We start from the raw sequence: 22,843 nt of genomic DNA, 5'->3' as shown, positions 1-22,843 counted from the left end.
TAGGGAATTCAAAACCTGAACCTCCCTGAAGCAGTAAACTCCTTGAGTACTGCTGTTTAAGCCAAGTCTCACAAGCTGTATGATTCTTGCATATCTTTGGTTCTTTCTTCCCTCTCAGAAAATAGTGATTTGTTCTGAATTCTGCAAAATTGTGTGTCAGTTGGGTTCAGCTAAGGTGGAAAATGCTTCTCTGAAAATCTGTGCAAACTCCCATCTTTTTCTCTGTGTTACTTGCAACATAGGTTTAAGGGGTTTTTGTTTGTTTGTTTTAGTATTTTTACTGATCATTGTTATTTTGAAGCCCATGGAAGGATGATTCTGCTATGCCTTTATTTTTAGAACATCTCCTAGGACTAAGATGGTTTCCCTGCCTCAGTGTTTAGCTCTGTGCTCTTCATAACAATGTGTTCTTTCTAAGCTTGAAGATTTCAATCTAACCTTATAATTCCTCTCCCTTTAAATCTGCCATTTAATTTTTGGCTTGCATAAGATGTAAAAAGCGCTCAGAGTCCATTTTGGATTTTGAGAGAATTGATTGAAATTGACAGTACACAGATAATTAAAGTATTTTCATTGTCTGTGTTAATGCAGCTATGCAGCTTCTGAAAGCTTTTGGGTGGTCAGTTGGAACTTGAACAGAATACAGTATCTACATAGCCTGTGTGACTATTGTTATAAACATACCCTTTTAAAACAAAGTAAATAAAACTACAAAACCGGGTTCTGCTCCACGAGCCCTTTATGCTCTTATCGAACGGAAGTGTTTCACTAGTGAAGAGCATCGAGACATCATTTGTGTCTGTGCTGAAGGAGTTCAGCAAACACATGAATGAATCTACTTCCTTTTCATAATACAGAGTTTATAGGTTAGAAAGTTCACACAGTAGTGCATCCTGTGGTAGCCTGTAAAAACATCCACCTCTTGAATAACTTTGGAAAGAATAGACCTTGTTCTTAGTGAGTCTCAGCAGGAAGGAAGGGATAAGATGCATCTGCTTCTTTGAATACCTTTTTTTACCCTGTTAGGAAAATAAAATAATCTGATTCTTAGCTTAGAAGAATTAAAGTAAATGTGATGTGTGTTTTGTATTCAAGGTTTGCTTGTGACTTGCTATTTCATATTGTGCTCCACATAGTTTATTTTTAAGTTTCTTTGTATTTAGCTTTGCATTTTTTCCATATGCTAGTACTCTGATGGAGGTGAGTTTCAGTCAGACTCCATGGAAGATAGGAGTCATAAACTTGAAATTCTTAGATAGGGTTTACCATTCTCTTCCCAACCATTTTGTGTATTTCTTTTTCTGTTCTATATTAAAGCTTTTTTTGCCCTGCCCTCCATCCTTCTGAAAACAGCATTTTATCCCCAAATGTACCTTTTGCCTTTTATGGTTTTTACTGTGGTTGGTGATAAGAGGTTTTCCAGCAGATGGAGGAGGTCTTTTGCTGTTAGTAGTACAACCATCCCCCAGCTTTTAGCACAGGTCAAGTGTCCTGGTAGCCTGACATACAGTGAAAGGAGTTGTAGCCGTGAAATGCACAAGAATTCATTGTGGCAGCTGGGTTGTTGTATAGCACAGCAGGCACATAGTATTCAAAGAAAAATCCTGTTAAAGAAAAGTATATAATAAATTTAAAAAGTGAAGAAATAATTATTCCCTACCACTACTAGAAACCTTTGATAATTTCAGAAATATATGCTTTCAGAAGGAATATATTATTTTTTTTTGAAGATACAAAAATAAACTTCAGTATTTTGTTAGAATGGTTACTGTCAGAATTGTTAGTGCATTTGATTGAGGAGATCTAAGAGCTTTAATTTCTGATACCTGTGCTGATGTTTAACTATTGTCTTGTCCTTGGGCTACAATTGGCTGAATCTCTGTGAGCGCCTTCATTCAGTAACTTACTGATATGCCCATGCTGTGTTACAATTGTAGGTGCTACAAAATGATGTTTTTGCTCATCAGTCTACGGTGGAAGCTGTTAAAAAAGCAGGAAATGACCTGATTGAATCAAGTGCTGTTGAAGAAGCAAGTAATTTACGGAGCAAGTTGGAACTCCTGAATCAGCGCTGGCAAAACTTGTTGGAAAAAACAGAGCAAAGGAAGCAGCAGCTGGATAGTGCCTTGATCCAGGTGAACAGGAAATGATCAAATATAGAGATAACTCAGAAAAAGTGTCTTTTACATGAAATACACAGATACATGTATTAGAAGTTGGCCTAAATCAAAACCATTATGCAGACGCTCCTGAATCTGGAGAAATTTTGAATCCAGCTGTATCTTCCACAGCTGGACTTTGTCCCTTACAGTGCTGATATGAGAATTCAGCTTTTGGTCTACATGTTTGTAAAGGGTGAAATTTCTGTTTAGTTGTATTATTTGGGGAAAACATTGGTCTCACAGTAGTTATTCTGACTGCTTTTATGATTTCTATGTTTTTTGTCCTTTAGATTGAATTCAGCTTGTTTGTTAGTTTTCTTTTTCCTTTTTTTCTTTCTTCTTCTTTAATTTAGTTTGATTATTACAAATTTCTCATTATATCAATTGCCAATCTGCTTATGCATCTGAACTGGTTATTGTAATGGAGAGCATTTAAGTTATCATCTAAAATGATGTGGTATAATTTAGGCTCAAGGTTTCCATGGTGAAGTTGAGGATCTGCAGCAATGGCTGACAGACACTGAACGTCAGCTGTTGGCATCAAAACCTGTTGGAGGCTTACCAGAAACAGCAAGAGAACAGCTTAATGCACATATGGTAAGTATCAGTATTAGAATGCTTTGCAAATTGCATTTCAGGACTAACTATCTTTTAAGAGTGTTTTTTGTAAATACAGAGTGTGTTCTATATATCACAAGGTCTGTACAGTGTCTTAAAGAAATTTAATAGCCTTCAAAACAACACTGTTATTTACAGTTTAGTTTAGTAGCCTGTTGGGACGTGCCCAGAGCTGAAGCATTAGTGTTGAGACAAATAAAACAACTTTTGCATCTTTACAAAAGGTGATTTTTCGTGATTTCTATTCTTCTTTTCCCTTCTGACCCCATAACTAAGTTTATGATCTTTCTAAAGTTTGAGGATGAACCTAAAAATGGCCCACATTCACTAAACCTTAAGAGACTTGATCCTTTATTCTTTATTTAACCAAAGCTGACAGTAAAGTCAACATTAGCATAGAAATAAGAAGGACTACTGGCTCATAGAGGCTGTGCTTTGATTAGAAATGGCTAGCTGACTGGGATGACTGAATTATTCCCTTGCTTTTAAGAAACATTCTGTGGATTTCTCTGCTTCCATAGAACCATAGAGTTTTTAAAAAGACACTTAAACTTGATCTCTTGCCTCTAAGGAAGGTGGTTCTTGCTCCATTTGTGTAAAATCATGATGAGCTTTAGGCCAGGATATAAGCCCAAACCTGGTGATCTGAACCTCTGAATTCCTGGCTCAGAGGTAACAGTGATACTTACTGAACTGTACTCGAACTGGACTATGCTTGACTTGACACTTCCAATTAGAATGCTGAATTGTCATGTTAAAAATCAGATATTTTTTTTGAATGGTGATAAAGATCATTGGTTACCAACATGGGGCACTTTTTTCCCCCCTTCCTTTTTGTCCTCAAAAATTTGCCAGTATCTATAACTGATAGGGAAAGTAATTTACAGTTTTAAAATCATATAAGACAGGAAACTAGATCCAAACACAAATATTCCTGTTGTTTTGAATCCCTATAATCCTTTTCTATTTGTCAGAAAGGAAAAACAAAAAGGGAGAAAAATAGGTGGTAGGGTTTTTTCCCTGTGAGAGTGGACTCATGATTCTCTGAAAGTCAGTGGTGATTTTTCCCTTTTTCATCCTGCACTTAGATCAAGATGCAAAAATTTTCATGGAAGGCTTCAGAATTTTCTTTTAGTACATTCTTTGCTATGCAATTTTTCTACACTTACAAAGGCACTTAGTTAAAGGGCCTTTATGTGATAGAACAAGTCTGACTGTCCCCAGTAAAATGCACTCTAGATGTACAATCCCTCCCTAACTGTACATGTACATTTTAACAGGATGTTACTGTCCTGGTGGCCATCTGCAGGCACTGACTTGCTATCAACCCTTAAAGCACAGAGCTTGATTTCTTTTTTGTTAAACCTTAGTGCACATGTGCAGATATGTGTGAATTCTCTCCTTTTATTTTTTTTTCTTTTTTCTGGAATGTTGAGGCCACTTGTCATGTTGTCTACTACATTCCAAATTCTAACTTGGCTCTAAGTAATTTGAGCCAGCTGTGTCAAATACTGATGTGAAACTGAAGGAGAAAGTTCTACACTACATTTGATTTGTTCCTCTTTGGAAGTAATGTTATGAACCATGTTCTTTAGTACAAGGCCTGTTTCCACAGATATGAATAAAAGATATGAATAAAATATGAATAAAAAAAAAGATATGAATAAAATAAAAGATATGAATAAAAGAACCTCAGCCATAATTGGTTCACAAATGGAGCTGAGATTGGGCTGCATTTCCAGCTAAAGCAGCTCCAGGAAAACAAAATATATGAAGAGACATTACAGAATACCAGTACAAAATGGGCTTAAAAAGACACCTTTTTAGCTATCCCAGTACTGCTCAGACCATCCCTCTCCTTTTCTTAAAACAATCACTGTTTTCAGTTTCTTCCTGAAGTAGTAGGAGGAAGCAGACTAGGGGACACCACTTTCCATAGTCCTCAGAGAGAAAACAATGAAGCTTTCTGTTGTGTCAAAATCTTAATCTCATGAATGAGCCTGCTTCTTGGTTCGCCCTCCTATGTGGTCAGGTACAGAGCCCTGTGTACAGTATCTCTTAGCCCCCCAAAAATGTCTGGTTTGGGCTCTTGTCCTGAGAGTCACAGGGAAAAGTACTTTTCTTCTTATTTGTAAACCACTTATTCCTCATCTGCTTGTGAAATGTTCCTCATTTGTGAGTCTGCAGCAGCTTCATTGGTACATTTTGATTTGTCTGTTACCAATACTGAGCGTGTCTGTTTGAGTCAGGGGAATGCATGGGAGCTCCCAGACTTTTGCCAGCTTACCAACATGATTAAAACAGCATAATTATTAGAATAGTTTACAGGTAAAACACATTGTTACCATTATTATTATTACAGCTTTCTTTTGATGTCTGAAATGTCTTCAGTGCTCATGCCTGGCAAGTGAAGGAAAATACTGACAATGTACAATAAACCAGCCCTCCCAAGCTGTCCTACCCACTATTGAAGGGTACTGGATAGGTCTGGACTTCCAGCACACTGTGTAATGTTGACACTTTTTGTGTTTTGGCTACAGATGGACTTTAGGCCAACCGAGTTGTAGCAACTCCTTCAATGAGTGCATAGTATTTACTTTGCCAATCTTTGAATCTCAGAGAAGACACTGGCAGACAATACAAGTTTTCATTTCCTGAGGAACTGTCTCCCTCATTTTCTCATTTGGCTTTCTATGAATTACATGTGTTTCCTTTATTAGTCTTAATCATACCTGCTAAATGTTGGGGGAGGAATAAATATTATACAGGTTTTTATAAAGAGTATTGAATTTCTACCTTATTATTTCTGATAACTTCTTTATTTAGGAACTTTGTGCTGCCTTTGAGGCCAAAGAAGAGACATACAAGTGTCTAATGCAGAAAGGCCAGCAGATGCTTGCAAGATGCCCAGAGTCTGCTGAAACAAACGTTGAGCAGGACATAAATAACTTAAAAGAAAAATGGGAATCTGTGCAAACAAAACTCAGTGAAAGAAAAGTAAGTGTTTTTACATAAAAACAGAAGTGTAAAATATGCATTTAAGTGTGTTAATGATCAGTAGTTTTATGGATGCATACTTGCCTGATTTTTTACATTTAAAATCAGTTGTAGAGACTGGCATAATTCAGTAATGTGTTTAGAAAGTACTGGGGAAGATAAGATTCAAGAAGTTAATTATCCATAACTGGGTAGGAGTATGGTGAGAATGGCCCAAATCTGTTTCACAGAAATATATTAACTGCTACTGTTAATGCTTATTTGGTAGGACTATGGGTTTTATGTGTTTTTTTGCAGTTATGGGTTTTTATTCAGTAATGGACTGAACGAGAGACTGAATGATCCTTCAAGTTTATCTCCTCCTCAGTACAGAATTGCTGTGTTAATTTTCTTAGATTTTAGCCTTTTTTTATTAACATTCCCAAACACTTGGCCTTTTACCATTTCCTTCAAGTGACTACCTTCTGTTCTAACAGATCAATAGCATGATTTCACTCATATGCAACATACATTTTCTTGTTATTAATTTCATGTGGCTTTCATTCCTTCACGAAATACAGTCCACTTGTTCTAACTCAATCAAACCCATGATTGCAAACAGAGAAACTGTCTGTACAGAACTGATAAGTATAAAGCACAAATATTTAACTCACAACTTAGCTGTATTTTAAAGTCATAACACTGATGTATCTCAAGGTAATAATGAAGTAAAAATGACAAACTAATTAATACTCAGTACAAGCAGCTTCTTCTAGGAAGGTGTAAGGTTGAAGTGCTCAGTGAAGTCAGCAATGTAAATGTTTGAAAATCTCGAACTGCCATCTCATGATCAACAAAATACTGTATCCCAAATTAGTTTCTGTTTGGGCAACCAAAATGACAATTGGACTGAATTAAAAAGAAGTACTTTAAGAAAACTTACTCTTCATTAAGTGCAAGAGAATAAATTTGATGACCTACCTGAGGCCCTTCCAAGTGCACTACCACCTTAGATTTCTGAAATTTTACTGGTTTAGCATTGAACTTGATAAGTCCAAATGTCCCATTTGGATTAAGTAGTAGAAAATATGCTCTAATGTGGAAAAAATTATCTTGATACTAGGTGGTGTATTTTCTATTCATCTGTTATGTGTAATTTTGCTGTAACTCCTTTATCCATCTCCTTCAATATGCTCGAATATAGGCTGTTATTTTAAAACTCAGAAACTTTGAATTGGAAAAGTGCTTTAAAATGCTAAAGTAAAATGGTTTACTCCAAAGTGCTGAACTAAAATGGTTTCCTTGGCTGAAGCCCCCGCACACTATCAGCTGCTAATAAAGTATGACCTGTCTTTGCAGACCAAACTGGAAGAAGCCCTCAATTTAGCAATGGAGTTCCACAACTCACTTCAAGATTTCATCAACTGGCTTACTCAGGCTGAGCAGACTCTAACTGCAGCTTCTCGGCCAAGTCTTATCTTGGACACTGTCTTATTTCAAATTGATGAACACAAGGTATGTAAAGAAACAGATGTGTAATGTTTTTCTCCCACTCTGTGGAGATACTGTAACAATGTCCAAATGAATCCTATAATGCTGGCACTCAGAGAAACATTTCATTTGTTTTAAAATTGTGTTTTGTAGTCTTTCTCACTACATCATTCTTTATCAGACTGGGTTTTTTCAGTGTTTACCCAACACAATATTCAGTAATTTTTACCCTTTTTTTCCAAGGTTTTTGCCACAGAAGTGAACTCTCATCGAGATCAGGTCATAGAGCTGGACAAAACTGGAACCCATTTGAAATATTTCAGCCAGAAACAGGACGTTGTCCTTATTAAGAATCTGCTGATCAGTGTACAGAGTCGATGGGAAAAAGTAGTCCAACGCTTAGTTGAAAGGGGAAGAGCTTTGGATGATGCAAGGAAAAGAGCCAAACAGGTAATGGGACAACAGCTGTTATAGAGCTCTTTGAACTTAGATGTAATTGCATCCAGATTCTTGAAGAGTATGATGTTTTAAAGCACTTACAAAGCAAGCCTGGGTTTAGTGTAACAGACAGTGTTGAGTTAGTGGAACGATTTCTGTGATTCAATCCCAGAGCACTTCATTTGGGAAGTGAAAGCATCATTTTCAACCCAAGCAGTGACTTCTGTCTGCAGTATGGGATGGTCTGAAAAAAGAAAGTTACGGTATGGATTCCAGATGTGTATTAGTGCCATATGTCTTCAAAAAGAAGTTTCATAATCAACCCTGTATATTTTAAAGAATGTGATGAACCCTTTTCACTAATCTGTGGGAGTATTCCTTAACATTTTCTTCCTGGGTCTATGTTGTGTCCTGATTATACTCAACACTTATCACTCAATGTCTTATGTTAGTTACTAGACCATTATCTTTTGTGTGGTAAGATAGCTCCATTTCTTTCCTTATAAACCCAGAGAGGTTGTTTTTTGGGGGGAGGGGGCTGTTTTCACAGTTTTCTTTATTTGGGAGGATGCGTGTTTTTTTCCTTAAATACATGTTTCCCTCACTGAAGAACAGAAATGATAAGAAGCAAAATGTGTGAGAGGAATGTAAGCTGTTTAAATACCAACAGGAAGTTCTAGCTCCATTCTGTTAAGGGAACATCATTCAAGATTTGGTGATGTTCACAGCTAAACCATGTTTCAATGTTCTCAACTACCACCACTCAGCTCATAGAGCAAGAAGTTCTCTGGACAATGAATTAGCCCATAAGCCAATTGTGCTTCTTATTTTCCAGCAGTTTCTCTTGTGCACTCACACACACAGCAGTCTGCAGTGAGATGGGTTTCACCTCAATATGCATGTAGAAAGCTGAATACAGTGTTATTAAGATGAAAACTCTGTGTGTGGAGTGTGGAAGGAGTACTGAAGGCTACTAGTGTCAAGGTCTGATCAACAGCCCTGAACAACAGTGTCTTAGATGCCTTGAAAGGTTTCTGAACTAGTTTCTTGTGCTTCCATGTGTAGGCAGCCCAGGTGGGAAGAAATTTTAAGACAGAGAGAAACAACCAGCTTAAAAAAATCAAAACCCCAACGGATTACACTTGGTGAAAGCTGGTTGAATTTTTACTTTTTCCCTGCTTCCTTCCCTGAAGTGCTCGTTCCTTTGAAACAGGAAGGAAGATCAAAAATCTGTTCCTTGCTCATCAAGATAGCATTTGATATAATAAGAGCTTTTAAGAGTGTTACAGGGAACATCTTGGGCAGTCATCCAGACAGAAGTTTTTCCCAGAGATTTCCTGCCATGGTCCCATATAAGCAATAGCTAAGCACTGTTCTTTCTGTATTTACTATCCATTACTAAACCTGTAGAAATCTAAATGACCAACACACCAACAGGTATTACCACTATGTCTCTGACAGATACATATGACGTGTGCACATCATGTACATTAAAGGTGGTTAACTCACTTGGTGAAGGGAGTGGGCACATGGCTAGACCAGTTCTGTTTAAGAGACCAAGGAGAAAAAAACCATCAAATTTTGTCAAATTTTGCCAGTCTTGGTTGGGGTTTAATGCTTTTGGACTGTTTTATGAACCACTGAATTTTAAAGTCTATGCAAATCTGACTTTCCTTTAGTTTCATGAAGCCTGGCATAAACTTATGGAATGGCTGGAAGAATCAGAGAAATCTCTGGACTCAGATCTTGAAATTGCAAATGACCCTGACAAAATAAAGATGCAGCTTGCACAGCATAAGGTGAGTCATGATACACAAAATTCCCAGTGAAATGTAGGTAAGTGGCCTTGCACTCTTCAATCATCAAAGAAAGTAGATTTGTGGCCTCACTGCAATGGGATGTTTATTCACATCAAGTTAAATTATGGTATTTTAACAGGATGTGAATGAAAATAGCTTTTCACAGTACCCGATATGTGGGGGAATGGTTAAAAATGAAGAGGAAAGAATAATACAGCACCATGGAAACTTTAAAAAGCAGATTAATACCATTGCAGAATAGGCTGAAGAGGCTTTCTTTAAGTTCTTAAACCAAACATTTACTGTCCACTTACTTGGGTTGAGATTTTTCTTTTAATACTTCAGGACAACTTCAAAAGTGAAAAATAATTTTAATCTAATATTTTGATTGGCAGTTGCTTTTTATGTCAAGTGGAAGTATTGATGAAATCTCCTAGAAAACACCGTGACAGTATTAGAGCAAATACTGCCTCCATATTTCTCTTTATTGGATTCAAAATTCTGAAACCATCTTTTCAGAAATTCAACTGTAAATATGTAAAAATCTCTCTCATTCACTTGGCTCTTCAAACTTGTAATGATAATGTAAAGCTCTGTAATTCCATCAGACACAACAAAAGCAAAGACAGAAGTAGTCTTTACTTCATTTTGACTGACTTCTTTAAAATGCCTTGAATAATATATTATTGAAGATCAAGTGGATGAGAGGTAGAATCTTCAGAGACATTAAGACTTCTCTTGGGACAGTTTCATTAAACACTAGAATATTTTTTTTTCTACATTTTGGCATATATTTACTTTTTATGTCAGTTTTATTGTTCTCCATTTACTTATCTTTTTTAATATGTCACAATTTCCTGAGGGGTTTGCATATATAATTTTTTTGTTTTCACTGTAGCTTCTGGTGATTGCCCTTACCTCTGACAAATTTTGTCATGTATAATAATGACTTCATCAGTCTGCTTTATTTTTTTTATCATGTCTCAGGTTGCATGACATGTTGTTTATCAGCCAGGAAATCATTCTCCTTTAAAGTAGCAAGAGCTGACAGTTGGTCAAGGAAAAATAATTTTTACCTGTGCCTGCTGTTAAAGACCTTAAGATAAAACCTACGTTAACATTCTGTTATGCCAACTCTGCAATTTCACTTTGTTTTGGGATTGCTGCTGTTGCCAGAATTTGAAGTCAGTGATCTGAACTGGCAGGGGTGGATCTTGTTGTTATGATAGTCTGAGTCTTGCTAATCTTCTAATCCTTTCATTCCTCTCTTTTCTTTACATATTCAAATTCCTCACAGTATGGTCAGCACTGTGACTTTGCTTTGAGGTTTCCAGGACTCTCTACCTGTATCCTCATCCCATCTTCAGAAATGTTAAACCTGAGAAACTTGATATGTGTTTTATACCTACAGCAGTACATTTTATGAGACCAGCTTCCTCAAATGGACTGGCAGACTCATCACTTCTGTCACTGATATTTTTCTTCAGCTTCTTTCTTGTAAAAAGCCTGCAGAGCATTACAGCTTGGGTTGCTTGAATCTCATTAAGGAATGGGATGAAACTGGTACAGGCACATAAGGGTTGAAACTGGTGATCTGGAGGAAAAAGATGAATGTGTGTGAAAGAGGGAGTTTGGTGAACTTTGTGACTTTAAACTTCAAACACCACCCTCTCAAGAAATCAACTCAATTGTTTTTTAATGAGTTGTCAAAACTCCCAACACTGCAACGTCCTTCCTTGTATTTTGAGTCTTTTCCTTCCACTCCCACATATACTCTGTGTCTGTCTTTGTCTTTTCTGTCCAGCCTTGAAGGTTTCCTTGCTCCATTTAGTTAAGGATTTTGCTATCCCATCTGAATGTGTGCTGTAAGCAATAATTTGGACATGCTCTTTGCCAGTTGTTACTGCCAAAAAAAAAGTCCCTGAAAAAGAAAAGCCAAGATAATATGTTTTCTCTCTCACTCATATCTAGCATGTTGCCAGGGACTTTTGGGGGTTATTCATGGTTTGTTTATTGGAGTTTTTTTTCTCATTTTTAGGAGTCAGGAATGGAAAAACCCGCACTATGTCACCCAATCCATTCCTGTGCTAATGCTGAGTGTTCTTACAGAACATTTATATGATTCTGGCTAATTTTATCTCTATGTGCCCATTTTCCTTAGAAGGAAGGTATCTAGCTGAACAAAAAATTCAGTAATTAACTTACCTATCTGTTCCTGGCAGCTTAAACCAAAATCTCCTCTCAGTTATAGCTGAAGTCAAATGCAGGTAGATGTGGTTTAGTCTCAGGGAATGAACTAACTGCAACTTGTTGCCATCTTTTAATCTGTTTTCCGTGCATGATCTTTCTGTGGCAGCAATTTAATTGTGTTTCCTTGTGCAAACCTAGTAACATTGTGTAAAGTCGTTAACAAAACCCATCAAAAAAAAAGAAGCATAGACATATTGTTTGTATTGAAGGAACTGTTATAAAAAACTGAATATTTTGAAAATTGTAGTTATTTTTACTATAGTCCTAGCTTGACAATTATGTTTTTTCTTAAAGCTTGTTTTCTTGTTTTATATGAGGAAAAGGAAAGAATAGTAAGGAAATGCTAAATTACAAAACAAATATTGCTTTTTTGGTAACAAAAAACCCGAAAATATTTGATGCTGTATATAAGGGTTATCTAAATCAAACTTGGGGTTTATTTTTTTTCCAACTGATTCCTTGCTAACACTTCATGTAGGTGTGAAATAAAACATTTCAAGCATTGCTGCAATTTAAAAGTTGCCTTGTTGGGCTGGTGCTATCTTTTGCCCATGTTCCTTTATTTAATTATTTACTCTGTCAGCCAGTTAATTCCTGTGTGGTAGCAGATGAGCTGTATTTCCTGAGCTCTTCTGTGTAAGTGAAAATCTTCCAGAGGATCTGTGCAAAAGGAGCTGGCAGAGCTGGCAGGCACACTCTATCACTGTCATTGTCCAAAGTTCTGGGGCACAGAAACCTGCTTGTGATTTTTACTTCTAGCACAGATTGAGTTATTTGGATGTTTCCTGACTGCTGCTTCTGCTCAGAGGTTTCCCAGCTTGGCCATGTTGAGCTAAACCAGAATAACCTTTGTAGCTCTTGGGGAGCTCTACGAGTGGCTTGAAATCTTAGTTTGTAAGAATGTGGTACAAAGAATGCTCAGTTAATGGCTCCCAAAGTAGCAGTTCTTTCACATCCTTCTGACTACTAGGCTGAAATTTGGGAATATTATGGTAGGACAGGAATAATTTTCCTCACTGAAGGAAGAATTTTCCCAAATTCCCAAAGTTGTTCCAGTAAGCAGAGAGCTGCATTTTCAGAGAAGGAGAAAAAGCAGAGTTCTCCTAGTGCCAAGCCCCAGGTGCACTGTGGCCCTATCCTAGAAATTTTACAGTAAGTTTAAATTATTCTTGGTGCAACATTTACAATTTATGCTGCAAATAGTATGTCAAAAACTAATTAACTATGGCCTGTAAGCAGTTAATGATAAATGGACATTTTCTTTTTTTCCATATTTATAGGAATTCCAGAAATCTCTTGGTGCCAAACATTCTGTGTATGATACCACGAATAGGACTGGACGTTCCTTGAAAGAGAAAACCACCTTGGCTGATGACAATTTGAAACTTGATGACATGCTGAGTGAACTAAGAGATAAATGGGATACAATTTGTGGAAAGTCAGTGGAAAGGTAAATGAAACTCAACTAATTATTCATCAAATAAGAAAAAGGCTTCTATTTTTGGAATTTGCTGTGTAAAAATAGAACCAGAGGGGCTAGCTTGTTTGATAATTAAGAATGCCAAAGCAGTAAAATACTGCAAATGCATACTTTGCTCATGGTATTGTAGAAGAGCAGGGGAGGAAGTGGAAGAGCCCTTTAAAAGGGGGAAACTTGATTTGAAGTTCTCTGGAGGTGCTGGTCAACATCCAGCTGAACATGAGCCAGTGTGTGCCCAGGTGGCCAGGAAGGGCAGTGGCATCCTGGCCTGTGTCAGCAATAGTGTGGCCAGCAGGAGCAGGGCAGGGATTGTCCCCCTGCACTCAGCACTGCTGGGGCCTCACCTCCAGTGCTGGGTCCAGCTCTGGGCCCCTCACTGTGAGAGAGACACTGAGGGGCTGGAGTGAGTCCAGGAAGGGCAGGGGAGCTGGGGCAGGGTCTGGAGCACGAGGGCTGTGAGGAGCAGCTGAGGGAGCTGGGGGTGTTTAGCCTGGAAAAAAGGAGGCTCAGGGGAGACTTTATTGTTCTCTAGAAGTGCCTGAATGGAGGCTGTAGCCAGGTGAGATTGGTCTCTTGTCCCAAGCAACAAATGACAGCATGAGAGGAAACTGCCTCAGATTGCACCAAGAGAGGTTTAGGTTGGATTTTAGGAAAAATTTCTTCTCTGAAAGGGTTGTGGAGCATTGAAACAGACTGCCCAAGGAAGTAGTTGAGTCACCATCCCTGGAAGTGTTCAAAAGCCACATGGATGTAGTGCTTGGGGACATGATGTAGTGGTGCTGGGATAGTGGTTGGACACAATGATCTTATCAGTCTTTTCCAACTGTAACACTTCCATGATTCTATTATTTTGTGCTGAAAATATTTTCCTGAAGTGTGTAAATGATTATTTTATCTGTGTGTGGTTGTTTGACTTTTTTTTCCCTCTCAGACAAAATAAACTGGAGGAAGCCCTGCTATTTTCAGGACAGTTTACTGATGCTCTGCAAGCTCTCATTGACTGGTTATACAAAATTGAACCTCAACTAGCAGAAGACCAACCAGTACATGGAGACATCGATTTAGTAATGAACTTGATTGACAACCATAAGGTAGTTCCAAAAATGCTGTTCTTCAATTAGTGGACTGCTCATAAGTGTAGTATTTTAATAATATCTTTATCTTTCACTATTATTTAATTTTTAGAGATATGAAATACTTTTGTAACATAAATGAAGTCAACAATAGAAAATGTTACAAAATAGACATGAAAGAGGGCAGTTCTTAGTGACTCATTAATACAAGTTAGCACTGAAATATTCTATTTTATTGTGCTACCCTGTGTATTTATTAATATTATGTCATAAATCAAAAATATGCATTTGCAAATGTATGTCATGGGGCAAGAGATGGCAAAAATTATTTTACTGGAAAACTCTGGGGCAGATAACTCTTTTTCAGTCCATCTGCTAACTTAATGTCCCATGCACTTATCATGACTACAGCAGCCTTTTAGACCTTTGGGGCTGCTGTATATTTATTTAAAAGTAATTACAGTGCTGAAGTTATGCATAGATTTCAATTAGACCGTGGTCCAGGGAGCCTGTGTTGGAAACCTGCAGTAGTATGTTACTGAAGTGTTTTTGGATGTGGGAACAAGTAGGAGATATTAGACTCTGCCTCTGAATCCCAGTTTTGCAGTTCAATATGTCAGAAGAAATGGCTGCTTGTTAGTTACTTGTGTTGAAAAGGTGACATATATGCAGAGCTCTGCAGCCTGGGAAGATTAGGAGGTGAAGGTCTCTCTGTTCCTCCACCTGTGACTTTCAGTATCTCATCCCTACTAAGGAGGAGATTTTGGGGAAAAAAAGTGTTTGGAAACATGGGTTGTCTATAAAAATTAGCCTGCACAGTGCTTCAGTTGCTGCTGGAATCCCTCTGTCAATCACAAGTAGGTTGCAGTCAGTGGCACCACACAGTGTAATTATCTTCTTTTAAGAGCTTATTTTAAGTAACTGGAGCTTGTTCAATGTACTGCTGTAGTGAACATACCCCCACATAAATATATGAATAAGCAGCAAGATCCACAACCCAGATGGGGATTTATTTCTGTTTGAATGATTTTAAACCCTCTCCTTGATTGTTAGCTTTTTATCTGATCTTTTCCTGCCACAGCAATTTTATGTGTTAATCCATGTCAGATCAATTGCTTTGGTAAAGAATTGAAAGCCAGCAGTGGTAAGGAGACTAGATTTCCCATGCATTGCACCAGAATGGATTCTTGGGATTTGCCTGACATTTTCCTACCATATTCCACTTTTATTATGTTAGAAGAGAGTGTTAATATCTTCCTACAGAATCTAATAAATAGAACTTAGGTGTTTTGCATCACTTAAACGGAGTTACTTTTGACAAAAATAAATCTGTATTTTTATTTCTTTTCATAACCAGTAGTTTTTTCTTGTTTTTTTTCATAAGCATTCTTAATGAGCTCAACATTTCAAATATATTTGGTGGTGTCTAGGTTTTCCAGAAGGAGCTGGGAAAAAGAACCAGCAGTGTCCAGGCTCTGAAGCGCTCTGCAAGGGAGCTGATAGAAGGCAGTCGTGATGACTCTTCCTGGGTCAAAGTCCAAATGCAGGAGCTGAGCACTCGCTGGGAGACAGTTTGTGCCCTCTCAGTATCCAAGCAGACACGACTGGAACAGGCCCTTCGGCAGGTAAAGGAATAATAACATTGCTACATGTACTGTATGAGAAGGATTGAAAAATACCTTGCAGTTTAGTTGCCAAAAATTTAATTTCATTTTCACTTGTTGTCATTCCCTCTAATTTCATTTGAAAATATTCATTTAAGTGCTAATGCATTGCTTACCTTGTTTATCCTTTTACCACAGCACATAAATAGTGCCTCTTAGCATTTATTATTCCTGTTATTATTAGTCTCTGCCACAAATGCAAAACAAAGTTTCTAAGACCTTACCATCTAAGGAAATCCCTGAAGTTGCAGTCAAATATGAAGGCTGATAAAGAACTATGCCCTATTCACAAGAAGCAGGAGGTTGCAATCATATTTGTGCTTTTTGTGCCTTATTGGAAAGAAGTAGATTTGTGTATTGAAAAATTCTTTACATTGGCACAATTAAAATGCACAGTGAGGTACTTCAGAGGAAAAAAAGAATTGTGCTGAGTGCAGTCATGACCTAGAACAATCTATGTATATCAGCATTATCTGGTAGCAAAAGCAAAAAATATGTGTATCTGTATTGTTTCCAAACCTGAGATAACATGGATTTTCAGCTCTCTGAAGACACACTAGCTTGGACTGATGCTAGAATGGGGCTCCTGCAGTAGCAATGTATCCCTATGTACAATATTCCTGCTCTGCTTTGCTCAGCAGACACAATCCTGAACTTACCTCAAACACTAATTGTGTCTTAATATGGCTGTACCCAAAGGTGAATCTTTCTTGTTTTCTCTAGACACAAGAGTCACTCTCCAACAGGCTGTCAATTCATTTTGCTTTACTGGTGCTTTAGGCTGTGCAGACAATAGTTCTCCTCTCTCCAGCTGGTCTCTGAAAGCACCTCCTGTGTAATTTGTCAGTGTAAAGAATGTCATGACATTCTCAACTGAGCTGCAAATACAATATAAATCAGATGGCTAAAAGCATGAACAGGCTTTTAGGCTTCCTATAATTTTTTTTGGAAGCATGAGCTGTTTTTACAGTTATGAAAATATAGTGCTGTATATCATTGACTTTTTAATGGAAAGATAATGTGCTGGTACTGCTGGATGATTAATGATTCCAAATGTGGCTCAATCTCCCCGTGTAAGCTGCAGTGTGTCTGTCAGGTCATCTCATGAGTGACCATGACTTCTTGTATCTTAACAGGCAGAAGAATTCCACTCAGTTGTGCATGTCCTTTTGGAGTGGCTGGCAGAGGCAGAGCAGGCTCTTCGTTTCCACGGCATCCTCCCAGATGATGAAGAGGCCTTGAGAACACTGATAGAGCAGCACAGGGTGAGCACGAACATGCAGAGGATCCTCTTCATTCTAATGGCTCTCATAGGTGGTAAAATACAGTCTATCCCAGATAGTTCAATCCAGCATCCAGTGTTGGAGCAATTCTTTCTGTAGAGAAGCTAGAAATTTAATGTAGTTAAGAGTTGGATGTCCAGACTGGTGTTGGGCTGTTGTTTGAGTCATCTTGGCTTATTAAAAAAAAAAAAAAAAAAAAAAAAAAAGGGCCTTTAGGAAGTTGCTATAAAGATTTAGAGACAGATGCAAGCCCCTCTGTGGAGCATACCATGCCTGTAATTGCCACACAGACTGCTACAGTAGCAAAGTGTTTCTGTCTCCTTAGCACCATTGGCCTAAATAAACTTTTCTGGCAAGGCCATTTGTAAATGTCAGCAGAATGCTGTTATCATCCATGAACTTTTAGTCATGGTGAAACAGCTTGCTGCCATACTTCACATGCATTGGCCACTGTAATATTGCAGTGTCATAGGTACTGCAGGTAGTAAATTATAGGCCATCAAACTAACTTAGCAGTGATGAAATGGGAAATTGGCTAAGGATCATAGAGGTCAAATTTTCACTCTCCAAACAGGAGACTACAAACATGCACAGAGCAGCCTACTCAAAATAGTACCAAGGGTGTAGTGCCTACAGTATTATAGAACAAGTTATAAGTCCTGGATATGTTCATCATTGCTCTGAAGAAAGTTAAAGCAAAATTTATGAAATGGAGGTTGGAAAAGCATCCTGTTTAAATTCAGTTTGCCAATGTTATTATGCAGAGGAGTATATGCAAGATAGAACTATTAAATGGTTCTTAGCTGAGGGATTTCCAATGTACTTAAAATGCAAAGTTTTGAAAAAGTTTTCAGTTTTAGTTTAGGGCCCTGGAAACTGAGTGCTAGTCATAAACTGGCAATTATATGTATACATCAAACGTGTGTATACATCAGTGTGTGCTGATGTAGCAACCTCACAGTGCATTGACTAATGTTGGCAGCAGCAACTTAATGTCTCTGTTCAGTGAAATGTCTTTTAGCTGCCTTTCCTCCACATGTGCTTCACCACTTCCCTTTTATTTGATTTTTTAATCTTCTGACTACAGAGAACTGAGTGAAATCTTCGGTCCACTGAAGTAATTAGAAAATAAAATTTTAAATGTCTTCCTCCACACTGTAGATGGATTAGCAAAATATTTCTGTACTAATTTTAAAATTTGTGTGCCAAAGGTGAAGCATAACTTGGAACCTCAAGGCAAAGTTTGGCTCTGAGAAACCCTGTCCATCTGGAAAGGATGACAGCTAGCACAACACAACCAATCTTGGTGTTGGATGTGGCCATACTATACTTAATTTTTTTTAGTAGGCTTTAGAAGGTATTTTCCCAACATTTTCCTCTTCAAGGGCAAACAATAGAAAGAGAAATTTTCAAGCTAAGAAAGATTATGGTACCACAGTTTTACCACTCACACAATCTTTCTCAATAGGTCATCTCTCCTTTTAAGCTTATAACATAAGCTTTCAAGAAAACAAAAATAAAATAAGGAAAGAATACATATATATTACTTTTAAATACCATTAATGCATTATAATGCTGCATACTATAATAACAATGTATGACTGGAATTATTATATAAATATGAAATTCATCATCCTTTTTTCACTGTAATTTTGTAAAATAGTTTTATTGCGTTTGTATTGAACTGCATGTAGAAATGTTTCCTTCAGGACAGTATTTTATCCAAATGGTACTGAGAGCTGTAGTGGGTTAATGCACTGCATTGCTCAATGAAAAGCCTCCCATTTCCTCTTTTGTAAATGTATCTGTGTCACTGGTTTGCCACAGCGTTCAATAAAATTAGGGGAGAGTTTAATACACTGTGACTTGTGTGTCATAGATTTAGTTGTTGAAATACTCTAGTACAACTGAGCAAGGGAACACAATGCTGGTTTTTTGCCCATTTTCCACCTGCCTCTGGCTTGTTTTGGTGATCTCTCATTATGATCCAATTCAACTTTTCCAAAAGCAAGTTGAGCTGAAATATTGTAAGGATGCATGTGTTTTTGTGAGAGAAGGTTTGTTATTATGATTTGGGTCTTAAACTCTGGCAATAATTAAAGTTTAAATCAAAGTCAATTAGCAACAATACATTTAAATATAGAGCCTACATATTCCAAGCTTCTAGAACAAGGTAGAAGAGATTATATTTTACATTTTATTTCATAATAACTTCATACTTACTTTGTAAAGGCACAGGATAATGTCATTATGAGTTGTTGAAGAACCTATTTCTACAATGTTTTGGTGATTTTGAATTGTCTAGGACCTGACTTGGCTTATCTTTAACTTCATCATTAATCCAAAATAAATGGTGTTATGGCTGGAGAGGGAAAGAGTTAAGCTTTCAGAGACATGTTTCCATTTTGTAGCCTAATTAAAAATGTTAAAGTATAAAAAAATTTCCACTAGGCACTAAGAGATAATAGCAGTTCTAGTTAAGGATGCTCATAAAGACAAACAGACTTGCATAACATTTAGGCAGAAAAGTAAAGCCATTGTAGTAGCAATGTTCAACAAAAATAAAAGGGAAAGGGGAAAAGAAAAAAAAAGAAAGAAATGCAAGCTCTAGAAAGGATAGGAGCCTCCTTTCAGTTGCTTTTTCTTATTGTTGTTTCTCCCCCACCACATCCATTTCTGGCCCTGCTATCATTGGAATACCAATGAGCTTGGATGCCTAAGGCTGTAAACATCCTTCTGCTTTTACAAGATTTTTTCCACATGCTGTGTCTCTCCCCCTCAGCTGCTGAGTTGTCACATTTGTGTTAGTTTAGTAGAGCTGCTCCTGAACTCTGTCATCTTGTCTGAGCATGCAATTGTTGGACATTTCCAGCCTGTGGAAGGAGCTTGATAGTTATTATGAAGAATTACTGTAACTGACAAACCAAGTCATTGAAATGTTGCCAACAGTGATTCTAACCATCATATAGCTGGTTTACAGCACTTCTAAATGCTCTGATTTTCCTTTGTTTTTTTGTTAAGGGCATGCATCATCCAAGGATTTAGATTGTGGTGGGCTTTTAAGGTGCAGCAAGCTGGGATAAGGTTTTAAAGCTTTGTTTAGTACTTTATGTGGAACAGGCTTTTTAAACAGTTTAAACTTTTCTCATATTTTCCTCTTGCAATTTGAATGTGCTTGAGCAGTCAAGAGGCTCATGGCCTTCCAGATTATGCACTCAGATTTCTCTTGCAAATTTCATCAGCATCTAATTAAAATTATTACCTCTGTTTTAGGAATTTATGAAGAAACTGGAAGAGAAAAAGGCAGAACTGAATAAAGCAACAGGTATGGGAGAAGCTATTCTGGCTATCTGCCACCCAGACTCCATCACCACCATTAAGCACTGGATAACCATCATCAGAGCCAGGTTTGAAGAGGTCAGTATATGTTGAACCATCTTCATTGCAGCAGTCCGTCTTTGATTAGAACACAGCTGACAACTAACATGGTAGTTACACTGTGAGGAAATGATCCAGCTGTTGAGAACTAAACATTTAAAATACCCATGGTGATGGATGTGAATACTGTGCTTCCCTAGGCTTTCTTTCAAAACTTACAGGGCTTTAAGAGCTAAAGCAGATGGTCAAGCTCCTTTGTTTGTATGTATTAAAGGAAATACTGTCTGACACTTCCCAAGTGAGGAAAACCAATAGTTTGTAGGAGGAAATTGAAAAGTTACAAAGGAAAGAAAATAAAAGGGCAAATGTGAAGGATTTTCTGATTACATTAGAAAACATTTCAGTCCAAAATATTCTTAATCTAGAAGATATCTAAATGATATCTTCTGAGGTTGTACCCTCAGCTGTTAAGGTAATATTTTCTGGTTTATATTAAGCTTAAAGAAAAACAAAATACTGGTGATAGCAAAGGAGTGCCCAGCAGGAAAACTGACACCAAATCCTGTGTGATTCACTAACTCACACATACAGTAAAACTTCTTAATATGTTGCCTGAATGTACTAGTTATTGTGTTTAGCAGCACCTAATCCTGAATATCTGTGGAAGAAATGTGTTGGACTAGGAATTCTAGTTACCTAGCTACTGTTAGTGATCAGCCACTACATTTAACACCTTTGATATTCAAATATCAGTAGGCCTAAGAAGTAGCTCTGGGTTCACAGTTAGCAGAGCAATTTTAAAAATATAATGAAGAGTTTCAGATGTGCACATACTCATGTATTGGTTCCTTTATCAAGGTCTTAGCATGGGCTAAACAACATCAACAGAGACTGGCAGGAGCTCTGGCTGGACTCATTGCTAACCAGGAGCTGCTGGAAGCCTTGCTGTCCTGGTTGCAGTGGGCAGAAACTACACTGACTGAAAAAGACAAAGAGGTCATCCCCCAGGAGATTGAGGAGGTTAAAGCACTTATAGCTGAACATCAGGTAAGGATCAGTGAGTGACATGTGTCACTCACACAGGGTTCACATCTCAGTTACGCTGCACGATCAAGTGCCAATCTCCTTTGCTATTGTTTCTTATGATAGTTGAATACAAGCAAGGATAGTATTAGGAATAAAAGAACACCCATGTGAAATGTATGATAGTGCTGCCACCTTAGATCCAGTGCTGCAGTGTGCCTTTACTGATTAAATATCAAAAACAGGTTTATGAAGTGCCAGAGGGAGCTGCTGGTGTAGTGAATGCTCATAGATTTACCTCAGCTTAAACACCTGCACTGTCTCCCTTCTGTGAACTGCAGTCTGAACAGCAGGATCTTGGAGGCAAGATTCTGTTCTGTATCACCTCACCACATACCGTTAATAAAGAAGTTTGACAGATTGGTTTTTAGATTTAGCCTTCTTTTAACAGCCAGACCATAGTGATCTTAAAAGCTTATATGGCTGATTTTTCTTATCTACAAAACATTCATCTGTGTCTATATTGTGAGGCTGGCATTATAAGTGTCTTTCTGTGAGTTTCTTTTTAACTTTGGTGTTTTGCTATTGTGTATGTTTTTCATTCCTCTGGTTACTTTTGTGTATTATAATTAAGATCCCCTCTATTTGATTGCAGACATTCATGGAAGAAATGACCAGAAAACAGCCTGATGTGGATAAAGTTACAAAGACCTATAAAAGGAAAGCACTTGAACCCTCTCCAGTACAATCTCATATTCCTGTCCTTGATAAGGGGAGAGCAGGAAGTAAGTAACAGCATATTTTGGGGTGTGTCACACGTACCATTGCTCTATCTGTAAAGTTTACAGATTGCTAATAATCCAATAGGTTTGATTAACTTCTGGTGAAAGGGGGTAAAGTTCTCTTGGCTGACTTTTCTAATTATCTCTCATTTTTATAAAGTGAGGAAATTTCTCAGACCAGACATGTATTTTTACATTTTGTCCCAATCTTCATGAATAGCTATTTTTAAAGTGTGCAGTCTTTCCTGTGCCCTTAAACTTCCAAGAGCAAGTACATGCTGAGTCTTTGCAAATCTTCCATTATCTGAAAGTGCAGACAACTTCACAGAGAGATATGGAGACAAAATTGTGCTCTTACTGTCTATAAAATTATATTAATCCAGTTAGAAGTGAATTCAGTGAAGTTGAATGGAAAGTGAATCACCA

At 37.5% G+C, this 22,843-nt stretch overlaps 1 protein-coding gene across 5 annotated transcripts in view; it reads left to right on the top strand.

The window, feature by feature from the left end:
• DST (dystonin) overlaps positions 1-22,843 on the top strand; it is a 289,185-nt gene that overhangs the window by 251,502 nt on the left and 14,840 nt on the right. For all 5 annotated transcript variants that reach the window (XM_058802805.1, XM_058802809.1, XM_058802808.1 and 2 more), the window contains 13 exons: positions 1,938-2,135; positions 2,631-2,759; positions 5,607-5,777; positions 7,116-7,271; positions 7,491-7,697; positions 9,365-9,484; positions 13,015-13,184; positions 14,146-14,305; positions 15,718-15,912; positions 17,088-17,216; positions 20,508-20,651; positions 21,471-21,659; positions 22,291-22,420. In XM_058802805.1, the coding sequence (XP_058658788.1) occupies positions 1,938-2,135; positions 2,631-2,759; positions 5,607-5,777; positions 7,116-7,271; positions 7,491-7,697; positions 9,365-9,484; positions 13,015-13,184; positions 14,146-14,305; positions 15,718-15,912; positions 17,088-17,216; positions 20,508-20,651; positions 21,471-21,659; positions 22,291-22,420 (2,098 nt within the window). The remainder of the gene's footprint in view (positions 1-1,937; positions 2,136-2,630; positions 2,760-5,606; positions 5,778-7,115; positions 7,272-7,490; positions 7,698-9,364; positions 9,485-13,014; positions 13,185-14,145; positions 14,306-15,717; positions 15,913-17,087; positions 17,217-20,507; positions 20,652-21,470; positions 21,660-22,290; positions 22,421-22,843) is intronic.

Source organism: Ammospiza caudacuta, chromosome 3, assembly GCF_027887145.1.
Source record: "Ammospiza caudacuta isolate bAmmCau1 chromosome 3, bAmmCau1.pri, whole genome shotgun sequence".
Taxonomy (NCBI): domain Eukaryota; kingdom Metazoa; phylum Chordata; class Aves; order Passeriformes; family Passerellidae; genus Ammospiza; species Ammospiza caudacuta.
This window is presented reverse-complemented; position numbering and strand designations above follow the sequence as displayed.